The 15,713-nt window shown below is 39.3% G+C and overlaps 1 protein-coding gene across 1 annotated transcript in view; it reads left to right on the plus strand.

The window, feature by feature from the left end:
• Positions 1-15,713, plus strand: part of LOC120785956 (dolichyl-diphosphooligosaccharide--protein glycosyltransferase subunit STT3B) — a 76,910-nt gene that overhangs the window by 36,336 nt on the left and 24,861 nt on the right. The window contains exons 3-4 of the mRNA XM_040120981.1: positions 3,034-3,321; positions 13,293-13,358. Coding sequence (XP_039976915.1) covers positions 3,034-3,321; positions 13,293-13,358 — 354 coding nt within the window. The remainder of the gene's footprint in view (positions 1-3,033; positions 3,322-13,292; positions 13,359-15,713) is intronic.

The following is a 15,713-nucleotide window of genomic DNA, read 5'->3' on the forward strand; positions in this document are numbered from 1 at the left end:
GGCGCAGTTTGTTTCACAGCCCATAATGTAGTTTAAGAAACTTAAAATATTTCATGAATTACAAATTTCTGTTCCCTTTTTGTTTTCACCTATCTTGACATTTTACCTCACTTCTCATGTGGAGTGGTAGTCGGTGAACCATCCAGCTCCAGTTGGAATTCATAAAACCACCTTTGCTCTATCTGAGAGCAGTGACCAAGACTCATCTGTTGCATTCAACCTTTTACCCACCTGCACTCTGTTTAACACGCCCTTTCTCTCCTTTCAACCAGTATAGCTCACTTTTCTCCCTCTTTCTCTCCAACCTCTGTCTCTCTATCTTTCATCATCTCTCCTCCACTGTCTGCCTCTGCTTTTCTCTAATGTCTCGCTGTCGTTTCTCACCTCCATCCTTTGCTCCCACCCTTATCCTATGCTGACAGCCCTCATTAATTGTGTATGATAGCATTAAGTCTCTAAGCACTCAGATGGGTCACACTGTTTGGAAGACAGACGGGTCGAAATCACCAGTCCAGCTGCCCTCTCCCTTTTTATTTCCCCTTACCTCCCACCCACCCCCTATTCCCCAGAGGACGACTGTCAGTTGCTCTTTCTACTGAGCCATAGATAAGGAAGGAAGGCCTTTCTAATATGACAGTCCATAACAACAGAGCACTGTCAAGCCAATAAACCACTCTTTGTTGCCATAAGGAAAATGAGTGAAGTGCATTTTTGGTAACAGCCTTTGTCAGTTCTAGTTGATTATATTTCGAAATGAACAAGCTATGTAACGCTTTCTTGAATACCAGTTTAGAGAATAGTGTTGATAAACTATGCACATAGATTTGTATCAATCAAGCCAAAACTCAATGCAAAATGTGCTCTGCTATGATGAACAATCTCAAACATCTCTGTAAAATTTTTGAGACCTTGACCCTACTACAGAGTTCAAAATGACTAATAATAACAAGAGTAGTTTCATAAATGGCAGGATACTGCTCCATTAGCGTCCAATCCTCAGAGCCAAGAGGCAAGTCATGGTTGATTTAAACTGAAGTAGATTGGTTGATGAAGCTTAGGTCTCTTAGGCTATGGCTAATTAGAGACATGAAGACCTGAGTTTATTAGCGGCAAGGCAAAGCGCATGGGCTGCGGCTACAGTGAACATACATCAGGGACATCATTCACACGTTAAACATAACCTTGCTTTTTACTTCAGACAGCCAGTGTACTGCATAGGGCCCTAATTGGATCTGCTCTCGTGTATAGATGAGGCAGGGCAGCGAGGCCTCGTCCGGTCAGGTCCTAGCTTAAGGGAGGGTTTAATTAATCATAACTTAATGTTGAACACCATACATGACAACAACATCAATTTCGACAGATTGATAGTGGACATTTATCAATTATCGATTAATTAACGTTAATAATTTTATAGACTAAAAATATTTTAACCGACAATGCAGAAGACTAGCACAAGCAGTATGACAGTCAGGAAATGCACTGTTGTTTGATTTAGTACTTGGTTGCACCACTAGGTGATGCCTGTTACTGCTTGATTAGATGGATTTACACGTGTTTGCTGATGCCCATAAGGTCTGCACAAATTATAGAACGAATGCACCTCCTTGCCATCTATGGAAGATATAAGTTGCAGCATGGCCTTATCTGCTCACTGTGGCGGTCTTGTTGATGAACACTGCATTATGAACCTGGGAAAGTTAAGCAGAGATGTTGTCCATTGGCTGTCCGGTTTAGCTAGCTATCCAAGGCTCATCTTATTGAAAACGTGGCTCAGCAGTATTTCTGCATCCCCCCGGACATTTCCAGCAGCAACATTATCTACAGTGAACAACGCACAAGTCACTTCCTTCATGTTGATAAGATTGTTTATAATCTTATATAAAACCAGTAAAACTGGAGTAAGTGATGGGGAGACTGGGGTAACCTGTTTCATGCTTATTTGATAACATAAAAGGTTATTTATTGTCTAAAGCTACAGCCCTTTTGGTAAAGGAAGAAATGGGTGAAACTTGGTTCTAATTTTGTAAACATGTCCAGTATGTTTAGTCTGATCTATCATATGTTCTCTGCACAGCATTGCTTTAGCAATTGGAAATTGCTTAAAATTTGTAAATAATTATTAGTTGCAGCCTTATCTGATCGTGTCTAGTGTTGGTCCAAGTCCAGGGCAGATTAAGTTTAGTTGACTTGAGTTTGTGATGTGCAGTTACAATTGGGTGAGCTGAAGTGTTTCATTTGACACATTTGTCCTTGCTTATAATGTAAATGTAGAGAATTGGTTTCTATGGCAGTGTGTAAAAGCCCGGATGATAAAATAAGAAGTTGATAATTTACTGATCATTAATAGAGCTTGTTGTCTTACAAACAAGTGGTGAATGGAAGACAACAAGCTCTATTAATGATATAAATTATAATAAATTAAATAAATAAATTATAAATTGATCATTTATTGATCATTGTTGGTTTTTAGCTTTACAAACGATTTCTTATCTCCATCTGCAGCCATGTTAGCTGGCTCTGTGACTTTGCCAATGCACTGCCAGAGGCAAATACAGCCATCTGCATGCTCACATGCTCACAATGACAATGCATGTTGATGTTTAACAGGTTTAATGTTTACCATGTTCACCTTCTTAGTTCAGTGTGTTAGCATGCAACCATTTGGTACTTAGCACTAAACGCAAAGTACAGCTGAGGCTGATGGGAATGTTATTAGTATGTGGTCATAAGCCAGAGTATTAGATAAAGGATTAATCTTTTGGGGGCGATGAATGTCTGCACAACAATTTCATAGCAAGCCGTCCCATAATTGCAGACATATTTCTGTTTAGGCCATAGTACAGACAAATCAACCAACAGACCAACGTTGCCATCCATAGAGCCATGTAGCTACCATGGCTGAAAATAGCTCCACCTTTTTTTACTCTTGCTACCTTTCATGATACACCGTCTGTTTCACTCACCCAACATTGCTCATGTCTGACACTCAAACTCACCTACTTTTATGTTGCTCTTCCTCTTATTTCCTCTCAGGTATACCCAGGGTTAATGGTGACTGCGGGCCTTATCCACTATGTGCTCAACCTGCTCAACATCACTGTCCACATCCGTGATGTGTGCGTCTTCCTGGCACCGGTGTTCAGTGGTCTGACCGCAATCTCCACCTTCCTTCTGACACGGGAGCTGTGGAACCAGGGTGCAGGGCTGCTGGCAGCCTGCTTCATTGCCATCGTCCCTGGCTACATCTCCCGCTCTGTCGCAGGCTCTTTTGACAATGAGGGCATCGCGATCTTCGCTCTCCAGTTCACCTACTACCTCTGGGTATGTACACTTGTCACTTGATGGAAAGGTTCAATAAGGAAGAATCTTTATGTACATGGAAATCTAATATAGGCAAACATGTAATTGTACTGTGATATACACCTCTGAATGATGGCCTAACGTGCTCAACCAGATTTTAAACCTGTTTTTAGCTGAAAAAAATGTCAAACTCTCAACCTCAGCCGGGCGTGTGTAGTCCTTTTGTTACACTATAGGGAACATGCTTTATGAAGCCAGGAAAGTAGCGTTGTTCTCAGTGTTACTTGGCCTCAAATGTTGAGTTGTTATTTATCCAGAGCCTTGAAAGGTACACCGACCATGTGGACCCCAGGAACGACATGCTGCACTCTTAAAACCTTCACAAATAACATGACCTTAAAGAGGTGTATTGAAAAGATCTTGGATTAAGGGTTGAATACTCCCCCTTCCAATTTACCTTCCTTTCCAAAAACATTAGAAGTAAACGCAGAAGGTTACGCTACAGAGCAGCTTGCCTTGTTGAATTTGCAGCATCGCTGTTTTCAACAAGTTCAGATTTATTTTGTTTTAGAATTCTTTTTCTTTCTGTGCTTAAAACATAATTTGTCCAGTTCAACCTTGTTCTGAAAGGTAGACCTTGACAGAACAAAGCAATTCACAGATGTGGAGAGAAGGTTATTTTTGAATACAGGTTGGATGTTTGCAGGACCTACTTGTGCTAAAAATTTTAGAAATGGTCTTTCACAATATTTGGAAGGAACAAGCTTTTCAAGCTGAAAGATGTCTGTAAAAGACTTTTCACTTTACCTCAGTCTGTCCACTCTTCAGTTGCATCAGCAGCTGCCTTACAGCCCTGCAGCTATCATACCATGAATGCATCTTGTGAGTGAGTGAGAAATAGAAGAGCTCTGCTCTGCAAACAATTTTATCAGCACTCCCTTCTTCCTTGTCATTGGACTTGACCTTGACAAGCATTTCATTCTATATTAATCTGTATCTGTTCAAGTATATTCGATTTATACATATATTTTTTACTTTAAAACTGAGAATAAAAATAGTAATGCCAAGACAGGATTTATAGTAAAATGTGGAAAGGAAAATTGAGACGAAAAAGAACCCAATATTTCCAGATAACAGCTAACTGAAAATGGGAGTAATCAGCTCCTTCTGGTGAACCACGTTTGTCATGACATTAAAGAGCTGGGTTGAGATTGTTAAACCATTTGCAGTATATGTAACATCAAGACATAAGAGCCGTGCAATACATACGTGACGAAAATTGCCCTGCAAAAATTGAGTTGTTGCTGTGTCTAAAATTGAATTTAAATGTAAAGTCACCAATAGATATATGAAATAATGCAGCAGAAATAATAGAAAATAAAATAAAAAAAATTAGCAACAGACTACAAAGGAATGTGGAATAATGTAGATTTTGCTGTATACTAACAGTACTGTCAACATGAAGAACATACTATTAAAATGAATACATGTGGCTAATACATGATAATATAACATTCAAGGGGAATCTTGTTTGTGCTGCTAAGGCAAGAGAATTGCAAGGAGGAAAATGCAGATACTCTAAATGCATAAATATTACTGTCTGTCATTAGAGCATAGTGGGCATACTTCTTATTAATAGAGTATCCTTTCATCTTATAGTATATAAAATTAATTTCTATTAACAAAATTATCTCCTGTTCATGTAAACTTGTAGAGATAGAATATAGATATAACAGGTTACAGTGAAGCAATTACAGACATCACTGTGAAACAATTTCACACCTGCACAGTTAACCTGCAGTGGAACAGGCGTCAAATGAATGTGGCAGCACATTTTAACCAGAGTCCAGATTTAATATTGTAGATTTTATCAATGTAAAAGAGATTCAGCAAAAGACGACACTGATTGTAAGGAAATTATTTGCAAGTAGCAGCTTGCGTATGGCTTATTAAATCCGAACCTGTAAAGAGCCAGCTGCCCCCACCTGCAAGGCCTTCTCCCAAACATGCATAAAACAGTGAGAGAGAACCTGTACAACTTGAAATTTTTTATCCTTATCCTTAGCTGTAAATGTAAGAATGATTTTTACGCTTCTCCAGTTGTGATGCTATATAGTTAACGCTGCCATTAGCCATTACCTTTGGCTTTAAGCCACATATTACACAAACTGTAAAAGTAGACCTAACAAAAGAATTTCAAAAACCAATCACCTGGTATTTCCATTGATTTACTCCTTGCTAAGGCTTCTCTGTGCCTTTTGCATTGCACCTGCTGCTCAGTTTACTTTGGCAAAGAACATTGCATTTTATTTATTTTTTAAGCTCTGATGCTTTGGTATTATCTAGAAAAGATTACTTTATAGAATGCCACAGTGCCATTGGAACCAGAGGAGACTCTGACACATGTCTTGATCAAATGAAGCTGTGTAATTGTAGCCTAGCTGTACAGGTATTATTCAGTGCGGGTTGAGATCAAGCGTATCAGAGTTGCAGAAATAACAGACACATATAACCACAGTTTTATTTAAAGTACATTGAATATTTTTTCATTATACCCACTGTGTTCAAAACTTGACTGCCTGCAGCCGTTACAAAATACCCTTGCTGCTCAAAACAGTGTAAGATCTGCAGGAGTCCCACATTTATGAAGACTTGTATTTGCAAGACATACAGCGATGCACATCAGCATTCAGGATAAGTTTTCTGTATTGGCGGATAGTTTGGTGAGTCTATTTACCGCAAAGCACGCAGTAGCAGATTCAGGCTACTGTTAAGCCTAAACTATCCACACAACTAAAACAGACGTTTTCCTGATCATCACAGATGTTTAATTAGTAAACACGGAAATCAAGGTTGTCATTTGACGTTTTTCATCTTGCCTGTATGTGCGTAAAAATATCTCTTTTCATTAGAGGTTTTAAGTGAAACAGTTCTTGTAAATGCTGCTTAATCTGCATATATTGCAAAAGGGCAGTTGGAAGTGAGAAGCAGCATTAATATTTTGAATTTTACTTATCTTCAGTTTCATGTCTTTGTTTTCCATTTCTAATTTAAATTTGCAAATTTAGAATTTCGTGTTTCCATGTTTACTATCAAATTTAAGCCATTTTTTTTTCTTTTCTTTTTTCTTTTTCTCTCTGTGGTAATGTTATTTTTACATATAATTTTATTTTTATAATTTTTTTTTTTTTTTTTTTTTTTTAATTCCTACTGATAAAGTCCCACACAGACAGATTTACTTCATATAATTTATCTGTCACTAGAGCTCCATTTTAGACTGACTGATGAGCAGGAAAATTTGTACTCCAACTATTCTAAAAGCATGCCACAGGCAGTCAGGGAATAGCAGTAGTAGCTCGTAGGCTATTTGTCCGGTTTTTAATTTACCTTCAAGGCATTGATCTCCCTTCATGCTCAAGTATAAAGACATGCTGTGCAGTGGAGGCTTTCATCCAGGTAGAAGTAGTGATGCAGGTATTTCGTCATTCCATGCCTCACTGCTGTTTCACAGTGTAACAAGCTTGGCAGTACATTTGCCGCCGGGTTGGAACGGGCCTTTTATCCATCCAGGGACTCAGCTATCCTAGTATGTTATTTGTCAGTTTGTCAAATCGTGCATGGATGCATCTCTACATGTGGTTTCAAGGTAGTAGAGTCAGTACGCTCGAGTGTGCTCGGGGACAGCTCTGTGGCCCTTTTTTGAACTCGCTCACTGTCACTGATGTGGCAGTGACCTACAGTTTAGTGTCCAGGTGGCTGGCTGAGCATGTCTGTTGTCTACAGTTTAAGCCCCGATACAACACTACTGGTGTCTGTGCACTGACACAGCAGAGTGAAACCAAGCAGCTGATAGTGGCACTCACTGGGAGAGTTTATACTCTCAAACATACAGTGCGTATTTAGTAGAAAAATATAATAAGCAACTATATGCACACAAACATATACTAACTTTAATACACAGGGATATACAGAAAAAAAAAAAAACAAAAGAACTTGAATTGCTATATATGTCACTAGTATTCAACAGGTTCTTTATCATGAAATCAAATTTTAGGGACATGTTCATCTGTGTAGGCCACAAACTCTTGAAGTCCAGGAATAAAACAATTTCTCGCATGTGTCTCTACCAAAACAAAAAGAGAGACACTCATCAGGACAGTTTTGCTTCTCTATTTTGTATTGAAATTTTGACGGGAATAGAAAGGGAAAAGGGGAAAAACACAGAATTTAGTTAAGATTAGGCATATTTAGAGAGTTCAGGCAACAAGGACTGTAAACTGAGTGCTGCAGTAGAGTAAACTTTGTAAGAGGTGAATTTAAGGTAAGATGTGACTCTGCACTGAAATCCGATGAACAGCATTATGAATAATACTCTCTGCTCTCTAAAATAATACTCTAAAATATGTTTTCTTGCTATGTTCAGTCAGTTTTTAAAACAATTAATCCTGCTGATGCGTAATGTTGATGTTACTATAAACTATTGCATCATATCTTTGCTAATCTGCCCATTTTATTCAATTTCTGACTGTTAATTTTAGCGCCAGCATTTGGCCAATTGGATCACAATTTTTTGTGAAGTATTTGCACATCATTCCTAATTATAGTGCCAAGTTTCATGTCTAGGTAGTTCCAGCTCACAACAAATTAAGCAAAGGTATAAAATGACAGATAATGATGAGTAAGACACGCCCACATTGACCAATCAATATGGCACTTCAGATTTTGGTTAATACTTGACCCCAGATTATGTTGACCACAATAGATGAAATTCTGTCCATAAGGTTTTGAGGAACACGTTTTTGTTCATTTTGGCACCCCCTACTGGTTGGGCTCAAAATGTTTTTGTAGGGGTATTCCCAAACATGGCCTGAAAACATTTACCAAGATTTATGATGGTTTGGCCAGTCATTAAGGAGGTATAGCCAATTTCAAGCTAAACCCCACTCTATATAAAGTTTATTCAAATTACTGTTTTTCATATTTATCACATTTCCTCAAATAGTGACCAGGGCCTTTATTTACCTCAACTGCGGACGGAAACGGGCCTTTATTTGAACTAGGCTTGTATTAGAGACGGGCCTTTAATTCCAATTCCCTCGGTTTGATAAGTGTAATTGGTAAAATTATAGTACACAGCATATTTTTTATTTGAGGAATTACAGTATGCAATTCTGCAAAAAAAAAAAAAAAAACACCTTGGTCGACTTTTATGGTCTAAGATTTTTTTTGTAGAGCACGTTGAACTTGACTTGCGAGTTAATCGGACTTACAGCGTTAGGGGTGTGGCCTTTCGAAAAATGCATTCTTGGGCCTTAATTACAGCTCCGCCACCTGGCCAATTTGGCTCATGTTTCTTGGGAAGCACTTGCACATCATTTCCGGTTATTGGGCCAAGTTTCATGTTGCTTGCTCATTCCAGCTCACGGTAATTTGAGCTGCTGAACTAGACAACACATCATATTAGGCCGGCACAAACATAAGAGGGTTCTACCCCTTAGGGGATAGAACCCTAATAAAGTAGAATCCACACACTGTTTACTCAACTTCCACGGCTTCACATCTCATAGCCAGAGACAATATCTCTTCAACAAACACAAACCAATCTCAAATCTGTGTGCAGAGTCTTTTTTCAGTCTATGAGTGATCACATCTATGATCACTCATAGATGTGATCCCTAGATCCTCAACTAGATAGCCAGTGTCAGCTAACCATCCCGAGTCACGACACTCCCGTAAACTGCAGCGGGTCCACATAAACTGTAATTATTCATGTTGCAGTTGACGGGACTGTTGTGATTGCAGCTCATATAGCAGCTACCATCTACATTACTTTTTAACTTAAAATAAGAAACCACTTCATACACATATTTAGAACATATGTACATTTACTGAGAAAAGGCTGCAATGCAGAGATTGATATCAGGATTTTAAGGATCGATATTGGTTCATCAAATAAAAACCACTACTTTTATTTAAAGTGTTATGTTATTTTTGTTGTTTTTTTTTTTTTTTTGTTTTGCCCCCCCCCCAGTAGCAACTTGATCAGAAAGTAAGGTAAGGTAAGCGGTTTAAATCATGAAACACAGCTTGAAATATGACTTTTATCACTCAAATATTGACAATAGATGCCCTTGACTGGACCAGACTCTGTCCATATAGGCTGGATTCGTTGTGATGCCCACTTCATCTATATTAATCCTAATAATTGTAATATTTATTAACCTCTTTAGGTATTCATGTGAGGCCTCTTTACTAGATAGGTTTTTGATTTTCACAGAATGTTCTACAAAACCTTTAAAGGGACATTAGGCACTTTTGAAAATTAACAAGAGAGCCTTCATCCTTATCTTTACAGTTTGATTCCATCCAATGATTTTTTTTTTTTTCCCCCCCTCTACTACCTCTGAGATGTTTTCCTGCATTCATCTGAAACCATTTTTAAATCTGCAGAAGCCTCCAAAATTTCCCATTTAACTTTTCAGGACTCATCAAAAAACTGTCAACATAATAATTTGTCTCACACCAGGAAATGTGAATCAGGGTGTGTTAGGAACATCTCTTTTTCTCTGCGTTATTATAATGGCCTCTTGTCATCTTGTGTGTATGGACAATACATCTTCAGGTGAGGCAGATGTTCCTCCCGGCAGCCACTGCCGCCTCTTAAGGTGATCACAAGAATTCCCCTCAACTCACCTACCGACGCTCAAGTCCTCCGTTCTATTTGGCAAGGGCCCGGAAAAACAATCATCCTGGCCATGCACCACTGCTTCCATTATCACTCCCATTTACCCACATTTATCATTGTTTTCCTTTCCTTCTCTTCCGTCTCCTCTCTTTAATTGTCTTTGTCTTTCTTTTTCCCTGCCGTTGTTTTGCTCTTGCTGTGTTCTGCTTTCTGCTTCTTCTCTCTTCTCCTTCTTTCTTGTTCTGCCTGCCTTGGTTTCTCTTCCTCATTATTGCTTGTTCCTTTCTTTAGCTTTCTTCCTTGTCTCTTTACAACCGTTCTCTCTTCCACATGGCAAAAACGCACAGAGCCGTTCTCTCAAGTCTCGGCCCAATCTTCATTATCCAACTGCTTCATTTTATCCGCTAATAACCCATTCAACTCCAGTCGCTTAATCTCTGCCCCCCCCCAAACACACACCCAGGCACACCCTCCCATAATCTATAATTGAATCCTCTCAAACCCAGGAGAGCTGCTCTTTTTAACACCAGAGCTTCTTCTTAACATGAACACACACAAACACACGCGCGCACACACGCGCGCACACAATGCTAGTTGCAATGCCTCCCTCCTTTGCTCTAACCCCATGCACCAGGCCTATATTGTTGTCACAGTAATTCCACTCTTTCTCTCGGCTCACATTTAATTAGCTGGACTGGTATCAAACTGTGGGACTTCTGTGTCTTAACAAAAGGAGTGGCGCCTGGGAGGACAGTTGGAAGTGGGGGTTGAGCACCAGTTATACATGGCTTGTATATGAATTGAATGGATAACACAAGGCTGTGTGGTAGCTTTGTGGCCCAGCTTGAGTGTAAATATTGTTTGTGGAGAAGACAGCAGTTTGCACAGTAATGGTTGTCCTCCTATTCTGTCATCATGCTTACTTTCACTCATCGGGAAAATGTTTTGGTGGCTGTGCCTCTTTGTCAATGTCATAGCTAAAACTAATGCAATCTAATAAAACAGTCGAGCGATTAATCTTACATTCATGACAGTTATTATGTTCAGTTTTTGTTGAAACTGATGGAGAGGTGTTGATGCAACTGTTTGATCATTTTGGAGGTTGACTTTGTGCTGCTGTTGAATTGTAGGGCATTATACAGAGAGGTGTTTCTTACATTTTGTCTGCCCTGTTGATATCAGTGAGGGTACTAAATATAAGAAACACCTTAGTATAACACAATACAGTTCAGCAGCACCACAGACTACATTCTCCAAACTATTAAGTTGAATCAACATCTCTCTAAAACAGTTTCAACAAAAACTGAATATTATAACCGTCATGAACAGGATGTATTGCAGAACTGTTGTACTAGACTGCATTACTTTTAACTAGGAGTACCTAATAAACTGGCATTAAGTGTAGTTTGGACAGAATTACTATGAAAGTGTGGGATTGGAAATAATATTGTATATTTTCCATCTTCTCTCATGATAACAGTTGTTGTTCCAGATGGCGTTTTAGCCACTGGCCAACTACATGAGCTGATTCTGTAATAGACAATGATATGTTACAGCACAACCATGTGACTTTTTATTACCAATGCCTAATTTAATTAACACACAGTTGTAAAGTACTTAAGTGTCTCCCAAATGTTGATAACAACATACTTTTACAGTAAGAAAGGGACTTCAGCAGCATTAAGTACATTTAGCTTGCTCACTACACGTAAAATCAGTTCGGCTATACCGAAGTTAGACCAGCAAAGACAGAATCCCCTTTAATGTGACATTACAACAGCCCATTTGATTAGCTTTCAGGTTCTTCGTCTTGTAAAGTCTATTTTTGCTTTTTTCCTCCCTGTTTGATTTGACTGACTTTAACAAATGATATATCAGGTTAGCAACATCCTTTTTCTACTTCTACAGTTGTAAGCCTGTTCGCTGAGCTGACAGAGCTTGGTAACAGTAAACACAGCTCTTTGTTTAAAAAAACAAAACAAAAAGGTCCCTCAAGGATACACTTTTAAAAAGCAAGCATCTCTCAAGACTGGACTTAAATTGAGGGACCAGCAAGTTCACTGATTAACAGAAGTAATTACTGGCTGTAATCATTACTGGGGTCTGGGATGAAAAATCAGACATACGTATGTTCTCTGAACAGATTAAAATCAATGAGCAGCGCATGTAATATTAAAATCACCCCATCTGCCCTAGAGAAATAAATTTCATCTGAATGGGGCTTTAGTCCTCTTATGCCAACCAAACAGAGTATCAAGGCCCTAAACCGTTGTCATTTCCTTCTTCCACAAACTGAAGTCCCACCTGAATGATAATCAAGTCACCACAGACCTAATTACTGTGGCCAATCGCAACACCCCGAGTAAGCTCTGCTTGAGGACGGTTTATTTTTGTGTGAAGGCATTTCTGCATGCATCTATAGTATGAAGCAGTGTCATGGTGCGTGTGTCTGTCTGTGCCGCTGATTGATTGGTGGTTGATCCAGGGTCTCTCTCTGCTGGGTACTTGGGGGAAGCCAGGCGAGACCACCTTGGTCCAGCGATCATTAATTGTCCCTCATCAGCAAATCTCATGCATTGCTGGATGTGACCAACATCCAACAATGCAACCCGGCCCCCCCGACCCGGTTGTCAATGGTAACCTCCCCGAGTTTGATCATTTGAAAGGTCGCTCTTAAATGTATCTTTTATTCTGTGTCTATGTGTATGTAAGTTTTTATTGTCTGTGTGTGTGTTTAAATGTTAATGTGTACACATGCCTGCTCTATCGGCCTGTGGCGGGGAAGGAGTACTTGTTTAAAAGATTTTGCCGTAGGTCTAGTCTGAAACAGTCTCCTCATCCTCTCTCTTACCACAGCTGGCTGTTACATATTGGCTAAGATCATTAAACTACTTTTAAAGATGCTCCAAATATGCTTATGTGCCTCCATTTATAGGTCTAGAAGCTGTTTTTACACATTTTCTTTTTACCTTAGTTTCAAAACACACATCTTAACTTAATCTTAAATCGAGGGAATAGATTTTTACTGGGACTATCATGTTTCAACAGCAGGGGACCATAAAACAAATAGTGAACACAGTGGAGAAGACGCCTGCACTCTGCCCAGATTTTAGATCTTTCTTCTGTAGCTGAAGGAGAACCACCACGTCATTATAAGAGAAAATGTGCAGCCTGCGGTGCTTTAGTTTCTAGTCTCCCTGGAACACAAACTGTGGGTCTACATGTCTTATTTGATGTTTAAGTGTATATGGCCAACATAACGCTGTGACTCTTGTATCATTGTCTGCTCTCTCTTTCTGTCTTGTAGGTGAAATCAGTGAAAACAGGCTCTGTATTCTGGACTATTGGCTGCTGTCTGTCCTATTTCTACATGGTAAGAATAGTTCGCACAAACACTGAGACAAACACACTGGGTACATACTAACCATAGGCTGATTTTAGACTGATTTGACCTGGTACATCCCTTTTTTACTCAATAGGAATTCTAATATTAATTCCCCTCTGCCATTAAAAACTTATTTATTTAGTGAAACTAATTTTTACATTATTTTAACTATTTTACTCCGCAATTACACATTTCTATCATGTATTTGATGTGTTTACTTTTCTGTGTTTCTGTGTCACTGATGCACAACCAGTTGCTCTTTAGGGACAAATAATGTCATCGATTCATTCATTGATTAAGATGTACTGAGTAGGGTTTGGTATAATTTAGAGGTGCAACGATTAGTCTATCGACCGAAAAATAATCTGCGACTATAATAGGTTAACTTTTGGAAGAAATTTTTCAAGCAAAAATGCCTTGTTCCAGTTTATCATTTTAGAGGATTTTCTGATCTTTTCTATTTTTATATCATAGTAAACTAAATATCTGTATGTTTTGGGCTGTTGGACGAAAGAGAGAAACAATTTTACAATTATAATGATAGGCACTATTTTCTGACAGAAAAAACAAATGAGAAAATAATCAGCAGATTAATTGATAATGAATATAATGGTTAGTCGCAGCCCTAGTATGATTTATTTTGGGGTTTTTTTTTTTTTTTTGTCAATTCTGTGTCTTATTCAGCCTTTTGACTGTGGTTCTTAACAAATCATTTCACTATCTCTTGTCCTATCATTTATATTTGATTATTTGATTCAAGAATGGTTGCCATAAACATAACATTCATCATAAGCAACATAATTGATTTATTTTTAGTTAAAATGTAAATATTCTGTATTTTGGCAAGTACAAAGAAAATTCACAGTTTAAACTTGTATTTCCTTGAGTTGAATATGCTGACATTAGAGCACTATGGAGCACTGCAATTATACGAGTGGACATCAAACATGCTGCATTCCCATGCCTGCAGCAGGACATGCTTTGTCATGTGAAATCATTTTCTTGTATTTCAACTGTCTTTTGTAAGTGCTTGCTGTGGCTCTGTTCTGTCATTTTTAAACACTACAACACTGTATGTAAACACTATACTCGTGTGTTAACACAAACCGACAGAAGCAGGGGAGATCCAGACTTTGGCTGTATCTGTTAAGTGGAATTGAAAAGCATGTTTCTCAACAAATTCCACTTCCAATTCAGAGCTTGTTCTCGATAATAAGCCCTGCTGTCGGAGTGACTGTCCTCTGTCTGGCATGGACATGCCAATGCACGGAGCAGTTTAGTCAGTTGTTTCTGCATTATTTATGTTTCAGGCACAAGCCCATCAGTGGGTTGATGAGGGGGATGAGATAAAAAGACGATCCAGGCACACTGCCTCAGCGACAGATTGTTTGCATGTGTGTGTGAGGGAGTGTGAGGGCCTAATGAAAATCTCCAGCTTCTTGCCCATTCCTGGCTAAATCTCTATGGTCAGCAGTGAGATAGATAGAAATGAAACAGATTACCAAAATCCAGCTTCATTGATCACACTGGGCCACAGCATCCGAGGCGGGTAGAGAGGATTGCAGAGACAGGAGCAAGGAAGAGAGGTGTTATGGAAAGATGAATAGAATAGGACACAAAACAGAGAGTGGAGACAAAGGAACAAAGAGAGGTGTAGACAGATTAGTCCATACTGTCGTAGTTGGAAGCAATTGGAACATGAATCTCCATGCTTCTTTCTCCTTATTACTACTTTCTCTCCTTTGCATCTTCTCTCTCCCTCTCCTCAGTGATGTGATGTTCCTCTGTACTGTTTGTGCAGCCCACCAACAGTTGCAGATGAGTCCTCTAGCAGGGATTAACAAACAAGGCTTGTATGTCACCATCAACACCACCAGCCTCCCAACCCCACAGTTTCCTTTTGGTCCTGCTGACCCACCCTACTTTTTCAGCACCCCATCACCATACGCTGTCATTTTAAGCCGGATACTGGAAAGCCAAGGCTATGTTTTCCCATGGGGCTTAATCGAATGTAACACTCATAAGGCAGATATGGAGAGAGAGGGGGGAGAGACCCCATGCCTGCATATTGGCATAGTCAGAGGAGAGAAGGACGGGATTAAGAAGAGGATCAGAGCAGTAGAACCCACTGATGGACAGGAGCCACAGGAACCAGTTGGGTAGCTGTGCAATATCCTACTTTCATCCCTCTAGGGTTGAGCATAGAGAGGGTGAGAGTGGAGTGAGGGGAAAAACAGGACAGAGTAAAAGCAGATGCATGGATCAAGTGCACAGCACTGTTCTTTCCCAAAGCTTTAGCTCACTCTTCTCTCCCAACCCTCCAAAGCCCCTACTAGCAGAGCA

This window comes from Xiphias gladius, chromosome 24 (assembly GCF_016859285.1).
Source record: "Xiphias gladius isolate SHS-SW01 ecotype Sanya breed wild chromosome 24, ASM1685928v1, whole genome shotgun sequence".
Lineage (NCBI taxonomy): Eukaryota > Metazoa > Chordata > Actinopteri > Istiophoriformes > Xiphiidae > Xiphias > Xiphias gladius.